Source organism: Pelobates fuscus, chromosome 3, assembly GCF_036172605.1.
Source record: "Pelobates fuscus isolate aPelFus1 chromosome 3, aPelFus1.pri, whole genome shotgun sequence".
Classification (NCBI taxonomy): domain Eukaryota; kingdom Metazoa; phylum Chordata; class Amphibia; order Anura; family Pelobatidae; genus Pelobates; species Pelobates fuscus.
In genome coordinates, this window is record NC_086319.1 from 27,510,684 (window position 1) to 27,523,768 (window position 13,085).

At 41.0% G+C, this 13,085-nt stretch overlaps 1 protein-coding gene across 1 annotated transcript in view; it reads right to left on the minus strand.

Annotated features, from left to right (window-relative positions):
• The window catches only part of WNT16 (Wnt family member 16), a 36,576-nt gene that overhangs the window by 14,755 nt on the left and 8,736 nt on the right, over positions 1-13,085 (minus strand). The window contains exon 2 of the mRNA XM_063445088.1: positions 8,035-8,321. Coding sequence (XP_063301158.1) covers positions 8,035-8,321 — 287 coding nt within the window. The remainder of the gene's footprint in view (positions 1-8,034; positions 8,322-13,085) is intronic.

Here is a 13,085-nt window from a genome sequence, read left to right on the forward strand (position 1 = left end):
AATGTCGCTGCAGATAGGTCTGTGAAGAGTTTGATGTGTTGGAATTCTGTAGGGACGTTGTCTGGATTCCTCGCTGCTCTCATTACCATTTCTTTAGATGTAAAATAGTGTATTCTAGTGATCACGTCTCGAGCTGCAGTATTCGCTAAAAATTTGGGCCTTGGTAGGCGATGTATGCGATCCAGTCAGAGCTCTTCTAGTGAGAGTCCTGGGCATAGGGCTTTGAATAGGCCTACCGCGTAGACATGAAGTTCTGAGGGTTTGATTTCTTCAGGCAATACTCGTATCCTGATATTATTACGTATGTCGCGGTCTTCTTGATCCGCGATTTTGGATTCCAGGTATGTCACCCGGTGTAACGGCTTACCTTTGTTGGGAGTCTGTAGCGCAGATATATGCTCACCCTTGCAATTAAACACAGACCAAGGTGGTCAGGTAAGAACTCACCTGGCCTGTGAGTCTGTGCACGGGGGCTGTGCAGGTTAATGCTCCAAGACGCAGTACAGAAACGGATAAACCAGGAGAGTAGTCGTGGGTAAGCCAGAGGTCAGTGGGTGCCAGAAATCAGGATAAGCGAGTAGAGAGCCGAGGTCAGAGGATGCCAGAAGTCAGGGTACAACAAAATAACAATCCAAGGTCAGGAGCACACTGGAACATGAAACAGCAATACTTGAACCAGAGTCAATGAACTGACACTGCCCTCAGGGAGAGGCAGTGTCTTATACCTGGCTGATTGGTGATTAGCCACAGGTGTGCTGAGAATGTTGGAGCAGCCACAGAATAGCATCCAGCCCCCAGTGCTGGATACAAGTCAAGATTAACTTCAGGCAATTTCTAGAGCTGTATAGTGGCTCAGAGGCAAGAGAGCAGGTCCAGGATTGCAGAGTACCCAGGTTCAATTCCCTCATCGGGCACTTCTGGAGCGACCTCGTCTGGCTGTCTGGATGTCGCGGTGAGAACTGTGACACCTGGGTTTCTATGTTCTCACAAGCCGATGCCAGATCATTGTGAGCTCCTATGATTTCCTCTGTTTTATCCTCCAAGGAGGAAGTGCGTTCACTTATTTCTTTGATGTCAGCCCGAACATCGTGGGCTAATTTGGCAAATTCTGCCTGCAAGGTAAGTTGAAGGTTTCGAAGCATACACTGTAGGGCATGCTCCGATGCAGGTGCTGTGTTTCCCGCTGATATTGAAGTGCTGTTACTTCTATCCGAGCTTGCAGTTGGTGAGTTTGGGCCTTCAGCGCCATCTTGTAAATTGGTGCTCGGCAGTGCGAGTGAGGAAATCTGGGTCGTTGCGGGTTGTACTTTCGCTTTTTTCGGGGCTCTTTGTGCCATGAGGAGGTAGGATCTCCACCAGGGCAAATTAGTGAATTTTGTCATAGTTATCGCTATTATAATCGCTGTTTAGTGGTCACCCTCACGGGAGCTGACAGTTCACGCGTCCATCTCTGCGCGCTGCCAGGCCACGCCTCTGTTTCTTCTTTTTTTTTTTTATGTCTTTCATGTACACATGTATCTGAATTGGATGTAACATATGTGTGTTACCGTTAAGATAAGACCAATCACCCAAGCAAGGGTAGGTGTCCAATCCATATACTAAACGCTCCACTCCTGAGGTGAATCACTTTGTTTTTTTTCCTTTTTCTTTAGCTTTGCAAGTTTAAGGTGGGGGAGCGGGACTCCCACCAGAGTGTTGTAGCGTTTCTTTATTCAAACTTATTATTATTTAAGCGCCTTTATCACACAGTTCTTTGCTGTACTTCTTTGTAGTCATTTATAGGTTTACTCCACGCACTCATTCACTCAAAGTGGTTATGGTGCCTGGCGACTGTATGTGCGCCACTTTTGCTATGGAATGCTGCACATACTGAGCATGCTACACAGTCCCCCTTAATGCCGCTCATGTACTCCCCTCAGCCCTCAGCCACCTACATCCCTCCCCTGGCCGCTAGAAGGACAAGTTGATGAACCATTGGCACGCTGATATTTATTTTATTTTATTTAAGTTTAGAGAGGGAGCTGGAAAATACTGATAATACTCTAACCCAAACTAGTGTTTTCTTAAAACAATTTAAAAAAACAAAAAACCTTTTAGTGGTTTTATTTTATTGCATGCTACATCTTATATTTTTATGTACCTTTATTGTGTTTTGCATTTTACAAAGTGAGATAAAACCATTTGGGGTAAAAACAAAGACATTGTAACTTGCTGCTGTTAAATGATTTTCACTTTCAATGGACTCAGTCCCATTGTTAGTTTAAATATATGTTAGTTACTGTGTAGTAAGAGGCACAGAGTGTTCTCTATTTACAACATTGGACTGAAAGAAGTCATTTCTATTTCCCCGTAGTGTTCCCAAAGTTTGTTTTTATGCGGCAATTAGATCACATTGTGGTTTCCTGAATATAAGCGATGTTTTTATTGGAATTACACATTCGTTTTTTGCTGCAAGCTAAAGTCTTCAAAACACTTCTCTGCATAACCGCATTTCAGTGGTATTTTGTCAAGAATAAATAACTGTGAAAGATTGTTTTTTTAACTAAGATTATAGTAACAAATTAATTTAATGGTGTCACTCATCAAGCTGTATTTATCTTGAAGGGACATTCACAGTTTTTTTGTATTGGTTAAGGCATTGGCGATGGTGCAAGGGGTCTTTGAGTGCCAATCCTTTGTTTTCTGTCAATCCATCTTTGAGCTGATTGGGAAGAAAATAATAAAAATTAGGTTCTCTAGTCACCCAATGTCCTGTCGCACTTGTATCTGCTCTGTATCTGCAAGCATTGAAGCATTATCCAACTGGGTTTATCTTTGGAAGTCAGGAGAGTACAATTTGTGTTACACTACTCTATAATAATTTGACTAAAAACATGAAGGCTGGGTGGCACATAAAGATTATGTAGTTATTATGGTAGTTATGGTTCTTAGCGCTGTCTTCCACACCTCCACCGTATGTCAGCAAGGGACTTGCGTGGTCCAATCAAACACTTCTCATAGCAAAGCCACTGACTGGACTGTTTTGCCAGCTCCAGGTGCATGCGCACACTCTCAGCCGGCAAGGGGAGGGGGAAAGAGAGGAAGATGGGGTTGGAATAACAATTTAAACAAATAGTATTTTTCAGGGAGGTGGGAATGGCTGTACTTAATGAAGGGAAGGATTGAAATGCAGGCAGAAGCTCATTACATCTGTTGCCATAGCACTGTGCGCACAGACAATATACATAAAATATGAACATGACTGACACTAGGCAGTCTAGAATTCCAGAGCTTGGGGTGTGCCTTCAGCACAATAGTTAATATATCTCAGTGTGTGCCGTGTTTCAAGCAGAAACACGGCACATACAGGACTGCTACCACCTCCTGAAAACAGCAGTGGCCATGGTGGCTGAAGTAACCTTTTAACTAAAGTCGAACACACATAACGTTTTGCATAGTTTTTTTATTTTATTTAATGGAAACTCAGAGATACATTGTCACTCTGAGCACCAAAACAATTTAAACTGGGGGATATGAACCTTTCCCTGCAGTTTCAGACGAGGCAAGTTATCGTTTCAATTAAAGGATCACTATAGGGTCAGGAACACAAACATGTATTCCTGACCCTACAGGTCTAAACCCACCATTTAGGTGGCTTGCCCCCCCCCTCCCCCTTAGTCCTCTATAAAAGTATAAAACTCACCTTATTTCTAGCGCTGCGCGGGTCTGCCGGCGCTGGCTCTGTCACCCTTTGTGAGAGAACATCAAAATGGGCGATTTTTTGCCAATCCAATGCTTTCCCATAGGGAAAATACTATTTATTTAACATTAAAGGGACACTATAGTCACCTGAACAACTTTAGCTTAATGAAGCAGTTTTGGTGTGTAGAACATGCCCCTGCAGCCTCACTGCTCAATCATCTGCCATTTAGGAGATAAATCCCTTTGTTTATGTCCCACCTAGTCACACCTCTCTGCATGTGGCTTGCACAGCCTTCCATAAACACTTCCTGTAAAGAGAGCACTATTTAGGCTTTCTTTATTGCAAGTTCTGTTTAATTAAGATTTTCTTATCCCCCATAGGGAAAGCATTGGATTGGCTAAAATCGGCACAGGGGCACGGGGGCAGGGCCAAATGTTTTGGCCAATCAGGACCTCCTTGAATCAATGCATCTCTATGAGAAATATTCAGTGTCTCCATGCAGAGCATGGGGACGCTGATCGGCAGGGCTGCCTACTGTGCAGCCTTGAGCCAGGAAGCCACTCCAGTGGCCATCTAAGGAGTGGCCACATGGAGGTGTTCCTAGGGGCAATGTAAACACTGCCTTTTCTGAAAATGCCTGAATGGAGCTACTATACTCACCAGAACAACTGCATTAAGCTGTAGTTGTTCTGGTGACTGTAGTGTCCCTTTAAAGAGCTTTGATTTGAAACATGTAGCTTCAAAATCCAAATGGACAGAAATTTACATTTTTCAAAGATAATACTGCTCCTTCATTTGTACTTAGTAAAAACATTATATGTCAATGAAACAACATATCGAAAAGATGTGTTAGGATGGATACAAAGTATTAACAGTGTTACCCCTCCTCCCCTCTTCACGTTTCATGCTCAAACACACTTATTCAAAGGCACGCCCTTGGGATTCCCGGAAGCAACTTAAATAGGAAGATGTCCCATCCCAAATAAATTGGAGCTATTCATTTAAGTCAACACACACCTTAATAGGGCAACAATTTATCTGTGACTCCCAAAAATAAATAAATCCCAAAGAGCAGAAATAAGGAATTCAAACCATAAACAACAAAATAATATTAATGAATGCGAACTAAATAAGTAAATATATAATAAATACAAATACAATAAATCAGTCAAAAGCAAAAATTAAAAAGTGGAGAAAAAACTAAAAAAGCTAAACAATTTATTATATGTAACATAAATAGAGTAGATCTAATCTAATCTGACTAATCCAGAAACCAAAGGGTAGACCCCTAGAATTTTAAAACACCAACTCAACATTGGAAGTAATAACCTCATAATGTAGTCCTATCTCACTAATACATACCACTCAATAATATCATAAATAAACTACTAGTAATGCCTATACTAAAAATAATGAGTATATTAAATATATCTCTATGTATTATTTATTTATATATATAATTTAACATCGTCTAATGGTACACAATGCCAAGTAACAAACAATCTATGCAAGCCATGGCACATCAGAAACAAAATTCAATACATACAGTACTCTAAAAAATCAATTTGGTCTCTAAATAACACAAAGGTTTTCTAGCAATGCCTACTCTTACCTTAATGTCTGCCTCCAGCATAGTTTGTCTACTAAGAAATTCTAAATTAGAAGAACTGCACATTTTAAAGTGCCTCGCTGAAGGTATCAGATTGTCACTGCCATTATTCATAATCAAATTGATATGTTCTTCCTTACGATCTTTACGTTTGTGAGAAGTCTGCTCTATATACTGTAGGTCCTAATGCCCTGAGCACAGAGTGAGCTTGTCTAACTGGTTAGGGACAGTTCCCTCGGGGCAACGGAACAGGATCCGAAAAAAGGTCTCCCATTGGGACAGGATCATAAAAGAGGTCTCCCACCTGGATATATGGGAGACCATTAAAGGATACACTTCATGAATAATGTTATAGTTAAAGTTTTGTTGAAAGTACATCCTATAAGGTATATAAGTGTATTACTGGTTTCATGTTATAGATTAGACAGTCAAGTTCTGCACTAGGGTCCAGGATTAATAACCATGTTTGTATCTTGAAAGACCTCCTACCGATGATACATCAGTTAAACTCTGCACTACTAGCATACCTGAATATAGAGCACCCAGCCCCTAGTGCTGCTCTACAAATGTCTATGGCCTACATTTCCTAGAATTCATTAATTGCAGATGGTCAGTGAATCATGGGAATTGTAGTTTAGGAACAGGCGGAGGTCACAGTTTGAGATCCAGTTTGAGATATGTTGCATGCTAGAAGAGTGACATAGGATATGCTCTGGTGCCTTTTTTGTCCCAGCAACACATGTAGGTAATATTAATAAAGAAAAATGGTGGCCCAGCATGGAGGATTCTGATTTTTGTCAGTATAGGGAGAATGGATAGCATAGCACGTCCCTCAAGAATCCACAAATCAGAAATTAGCTTGAGCATTATATTCTCCAGGAAACACCAACACCGTATCCATTTGTTCTCAATTTAACACTGCTCATATATAGCAACCGTGTTTATCACCTGACAGGAAGTAAACATCATAACCATGCATACCAGTAATAACAAACAGATGTTAAACACAAAGTAAAGACAACGAAACAAAGGGAAAACAGACATATTTATATAGACACACAGATAAATAGATATATTGACAGACAGATCCACAGGACAGACATGTAACTAAATAGAGATGCTGATACACAAACGTATAACTTGAAATATTGAAAGATAAACAGATAGATAGATAGATAGATAGATAGATAGATAGATAGATAGATATTCAACTATATTGAATATATATCCTAAGCAACATAAGTTCTATAACACAGTGTACCTGGCTCAGCATTAGACAAACCATATATTAACCACGAAGACTGTCATAGACATTTTGTACAATGATCCCTTGGACCCAGTGGTGTATCCTGGTTTTGTGCTGCCCTAGGCAGGACAAAACTCAGGCGCCCCCCTCCCGCCCGCGCCACCCCCATCCAACCCTTCCCCCCGCCCGCACCACCCCCACCCTTCCCCCGCCCCGCCTTCTAAATACACACACACACATTCACTTACAGATACGCATACACTAGCTAACAGAACCACACACTCGCTAACAGAAACACACACACACTTACAGACACACTCTCTAACAGACACACACTCACTAGCAGATACACACACTCACACTAACAGACACACACTAACAGTCATACATACACACACACACTAACAGACATACACACACTAACAGACATACACACACACTAACAGACATACACAGACACACTAACAGACATACACACACACTAACAGACATACACACACTAACAGACATACACAGACACACTAACAGACATTCACACACACACACACACTAACAGACATACACAGACACACTAACAGACATTCACACACACACTAACAGACATACACACACACACTAACAGACATACACAGACACACTAACAGACAGACACACACACACTAACAGACAGACACACACACACACACACTAACAGACAGACACACACACACACACACTAACAGACATACACACACACACACTAACAGACAGACACACACACACTAACAGACAGACACACACACACTAACAGACAGACACACACACACACACACTAACACACACACAGACATGCACACATACTCACTCACATATTTAACACTTTTTTTTTAAATTTACCCCCCCCTCCTCCTTACCTTTGGGAATGCTGGGGGGGGGGGGTCCTATTTCTCCCTGGTGGTCCAGTGGCTGCTGTGCGGCACTGGCGGGCGGCCGGCCGGCGAGGGAGCACTTCCTCTGAGCTGTCTGCTCAGCTCCCTCGCGCGCCGCAGAGTGAGGCTGGGAGGCGGAGCCGGAATATGACATCATATTCCGGCTCCCAGCCTCACTGTGCGGCGCGCGAGGGAGCTGAGCAGACAGCTCAGAGGAAGTGCTCCCTCGCCGGCCGCCCGCCCGCCAGCGCCGCCCAGCAGACCGCCCGCCCGCCCAGACGGCATGTCAGTTAGCCGCAAGGCTAACAAGGCATTTGCCCTGGGCGTTTGGGGGTGGCTTTTTTGCCGCCCCCTGGAAAATGCCGCCCAAGGCAAATGCCTTGTTTGCCTCGCGGCTAATACGCCCCTGCTTGGACCAGATGATCGGACTGGAAGAGCTTCAGGTGACCAAGTGATGTCTGGATGCACCAGAACAAAGCTTATGTTACAGTTCTCTCTATTCCAACAGCTCAGAATGAGGGTGAAAGATCAGACAATGTGGCCAACAAGTTTACACAAAAGCAAACTCTTAAAATCAATGGCAACTTACCGCTACTCAGCTCATAGCCAAAGAGTGAATTGGCTGATGATAGTGATGACGATACAAATGAGAGGGAGAAAGTTTGGCTTGAGGTATAAATGTTGGGTGAGATGGAGCAGTTCCACCTCTCGTATTTGAATTGGTTTTTGCATTCTTGGATTCCGAGTCTGGCACCTTCACGGATACTGGACAGTAGGTAGGGTTTCTTTTTACACATTTCCCTCTGGCGGGAGCTCAGTGGAAGATTGCTGCATCCTAATTTCTCAGGAACCCCAAACGATGTGACACCCAACCACCTGCAATGAAACATATCCAGATGTCAGAAATTACTGAGTTGAAACACCCATAGCTTTTCCTCTCGGATTGGTTTCTACGCTTACGACAACTAAAAGCTTGTTTTCTTCAAAGGAAAATAAAAAAAATTATTAAAAAAATTAAACTTTTTAACATATCTTAAAGTACTTTTTTTAAATTCTAGATGATACAATGAGAGCATGAAAGCTAATAAAAAACTATTGTGAATGTTCTAGAATCAAATGAGCAGAAATACATATTAATTTTACATTTAAAAGTTGTACAGAGTGCGTAAATCCACAATTGTCAATAATAATAATAGAACACTCATGGTCTGAGAAAGTAAGATTTAGCTCATTTTGCCACGATGAAAAGATTCTTTATTAATTAATTAATTAATTTAGCAGTTCTTATATACTGCTCTTATCCAGATTGCTTTACAAAATGTAGAAATGGATCATAGACTGAGAGTTACAGATTTGTAGTTGGAGACACTGGAACAAAAAACAAAAAGTGGAGAGCCCTGCCACTGGACTTAAATCTAACATAGTAACATAGTAATTGTATACAAAAGTTGGGAGTTTCGTTCTTCTACTGGAGGTGGTTAAAATCAGTATGCCCAAGATAAGTCACATTGCTTCACTTTAACCCAATGGTTCAGTAAGGCTATATGGGAAATAGGTGGGGAATTTAAACAAACATCGACTAGTTGAGTATATTTTTAAACATTTTAAGTCTACATTCGGAAACTCAAGCAGCAGTTCTTTAAAGGTTCTAAATCTTGGCACCGTTTATACTGTTGTTCATAACAAAATTAAGCTGGGGAAGTAATACTTTTTAAGCATGTGAAGCAATCGATTTGGGTATCTTATGGTGAGCTAGTAACCTTTTTAGTAACGTTTTAACATAATACCCCACATCTAAAGAATGAACTGTTTTGGTCTGTGCATATTCGGAATCCAAAACCAATCTCAGAATGTATGTATGAGTGCTACTTCCACCTCTGAACTCTGCTTTATGCTCTTATTTGCTGTGGACCCAGGGAGTGTGAAAGAATCTTCTCTTTATTTTAATTATATATATATATATATATATATATATATATATATATATATATATATATATATATAGTTGCACTCCCAGACCTGGCAAGTTGGATTGAAGAGTGGGCAGAGGCAATGTGAGTTTCTTATTCTTAAAATAAATCTGGATTATCCTGTTGTATACCTTGCAAATATGTTTTTGGCAGTTACTACATTCTACACAAGCATAGTTTTTTTTCAGATACTGATGGTTACTGTGACATAAATTGCTATTGGTATTTAAGAGGTTCAGGGCCATGATTGTTGAAGGGCATGGACAAGCAATGGGACTCATTGACTTTCCTTTAAGATAGCCATCACATTCACTTACATGAATGCCAGAGGGACCCCCTACAAAATACTCTTCTATTTCCAATATAACACAGTGGATTTACAATACTTTCACCCACTATATTGTATGGAAAAACAACTGGGTGAAAAGGGGAACCAATCTGGTCTGCTGGCTGTCCACACACAGTCCTTGTTGCTTCAAGGAAAGTAGTAACATTGAATGCCATCTCCGATGAGCAGGGGGAGTTGCTGGTAGCAAAATAACCAGGGGCATCAGTGGACTTAATCCACTTCTAATGTGAGCCCCTTAACACTCATGTTTCTAACCCTAAACCCTAATGTGCTATATAAACCACATTGTGAAAGCCAAATCTTTATTATAAACTTGATACCTGCAGTATTAACCCCACGCTATGATCCATTAACACTGCACACCACTATATTAAAACCTATCACCCCAAACTATACTGTATAATTAGCTCTAAATATGATACATAAAACTGTAACTATCACCAATAATATAACTGAAGGCTTTTCAGGATCCCACTTGGGGCCCAGTTCCTCTCAGCCCCTTTTTTTTTTTTTTAGCAATGCTCCTGCTGATGACCAGGCCTGTTAATAATCAGTCTTTCACTGCCTCGTGGATGTCTCATCTCATCTGCTCTATCTTGGGAGGTCACAGCTTTATTTATCATATTCTCTCTCAAATATGAATGTTAGGAAAGGGGATTTAAAAATAAATAAAGTATGGGGTGGGCAATAAATAGTAGGAGGGTCTGAAAAGTCTGTAATTAATGATGATGAAGAGGTTTGTTAGCAGTCTGGAATTGTATTAGTTGAAGTCTGGAGAAGTCTGGAGAAAGATTATGGAGGTTAGGTAGCAGTCTGGAGAAAGATTATGGAGGTTAGGTAGCAGTCTGGAGAAAGATTATGGAGGTTAGGTAGCATTCTGGAGAAAGATTATGGAGGTTAGGTAGCATTCTGGAGAAAGATTATGGAGGTTAGGTAGCATTCTGGAGAAAGATTATGGAAGTTAGGTAGCAGTCTGGAGAAAGATTATGGAGGTTAGGTAACAGTCTGGAGAAGGATTATGGAGGTTAGGTAGCATTCTGGAGAAAGATTATGGAGGTTAGGTAACAGTCTGGAGAAGGATTATGGAGGTTAGGTAGCAGTCTGGAGAAAGATTATGGAGGTTAGGTAGCAGTCTGGAGAAAGATTATGGAAGTTAGGTAGCATTCTGGAGAAAGATTATGGAGGTTAGGTAGCATTCTGGAGAAAGATTATGGAAGTTAGGTAGCATTCTGGAGAAAGATTATGGAGGTTAGGTAGCATTCTGGAGATAGATTATGGAAGTTAGTTAGCATTCTGGAGAAAGATTATGGAAGTTAGGTAGCAGTCTGGAGAAAGATTATGGAAGTTAGGTAGCAGTCTGGAGAAAGATTATGGAAGTTAGGTAGCATTCTGGAGAAAGATTATGGAGGTTAGGTAGCATTCTGGAGAAAGATTATGGAAGTTAGGTAGCATTCTGGAGAAAGATTATGGAGGTTAGGTAGCATTCTGGAGAAGGATTATGGAGGTTAGGTAGCATTCTGGAGAAGGATTATGGAGGTTAGGTAGCAGTCTGGAGAAAGATTATGGAAGTTAGGTAGCAGTCTGGAGAAAGATTATGGAAGTTAGGTAGCATTCTGGAGAAAGATTATGGAGGTTAGGTAGCATTCTGGAGAAAGATTATGGAGGTTAGGTAGCATTCTGGAGATAGATTATGGAAGTTAGTTAGCATTCTGGAGAAGGATTATGGAGGTTAGGTAGCATTCTGGAGAAGGATTATGGAGGTTAGGTAGCAGTCTGGAGAAAGATTATGGAAGTTAGGTAGCAGTCTGGAGAAGGATTATGGAAGTTAGGTAGCATTCTGGAGAAAGATTATGGAGGTTAGGTGGCATTCTGGAGAAGGATTATGGAGGTTAGGTAGCATTCTGGAGAAGGATTATGGAGGTTAGGTAGCATTCTGGAGAAGGATTATGGAGGTTAGGTAGCATTCTGGAGAAGGATTATGGAGGTTAGGTAGCAGTCTGGAGAAAGATTATGGAAGTTAGGTAGCAGTCTGGAGAAAGATTATGGAAGTTAGGTAGCATTCTGGAGAAAGATTATGGAGGTTAGGTAGCATTCTGGAGAAGGATTATGGAGGTTAGGTAGCATTCTGGAGAAGGATTATGGAGGTTAGGTAGCAGTCTGGAGAAAGATTATGGAAGTTAGGTAGCAGTCTGGAGAAAGATTATGGAAGTTAGGTAGCAGTCTGGAGAAAGATTATGGAAGTTAGGTAGCATTCTGGAGAAAGATTATGGAGGTTAGGTGGCATTCTGGAGAAAGATTATGGAGGTTAGGTAGCATTCTGGAGAAGGATTATGGAGGTTAGGTAGCAGTCTGGAGAAGGATTATGGAGGTTAGATAGCATTCTGGAGAAGGATTATAGAGGTTAGGTAGCATTCTGGAGAAAGATTATGGAGGTTAGGTAGCAGTCTGGAGAAAGATTATGGAGGTTAGGTAGCAGTCTGGAGAAAGATTTTGGAAGTTAGGTGGCAGTCTAGAGGCTAGGTGGTGGTTTTGAGAGGGATTAGGGAGGTTGGGTAGCCATCTCGAGAAAGAAAAGAGAGGTTATATAGAACTGTCTGGATAGGTTAGTTGGCAGTCTGGAGAAGGATTAATTAGGCTAGGTGGCATGATGGAAAGCTTTAATGAGATTAGGAAGAAGGCTACAGAGGATGATTATGTGAAAAGGGTTATAGAATATGCAGAATGTGTATGCGCGCGTGTCTGGGAGTATGTATTTCTCTGTGCATGTGGGTTGGAGGGTATCCAGCCAAGCACTTTTTTAGGAACCCCAACATTTCTGATGGCAGCCCTAAAGGGGTTAAATCCACTGTGTTTCACGATGTGTGAAAGAGTGTACACACAATACAATGTATGACTATTTTATAAATAGGTAAGAGAGGACGGAGGCCAACAGCAGGCATGACATCATACATTCTAATGATTTATTATACTCTCTAAAGGATATGGTGAAAACCACATGGATTGCACTTCAATGAAAGCTTGGATCTTAGCCTTAGTAGACTTACATCAGATTGTATTACACATCCTAGACAAAGCATATGTGTAGCTTATTTTATAAATATCAAGTTTACATTCTGTTACGTGTGAACATGCTCTGTTTGTCTTCTCTTAGTATAGCTGGTTAAATGACCTAATCTTAGGGATTTATTCACTAAACTAAGAACTGCAAGAGCTTAACAGAGGAATTGGAAATTTTAAGCCAAAATCACAGAATTAATAATATGCTTCAACTATCTTATTTAAATATTTCATATTCTCTTGTCAATTCTCTGTTATTACCAG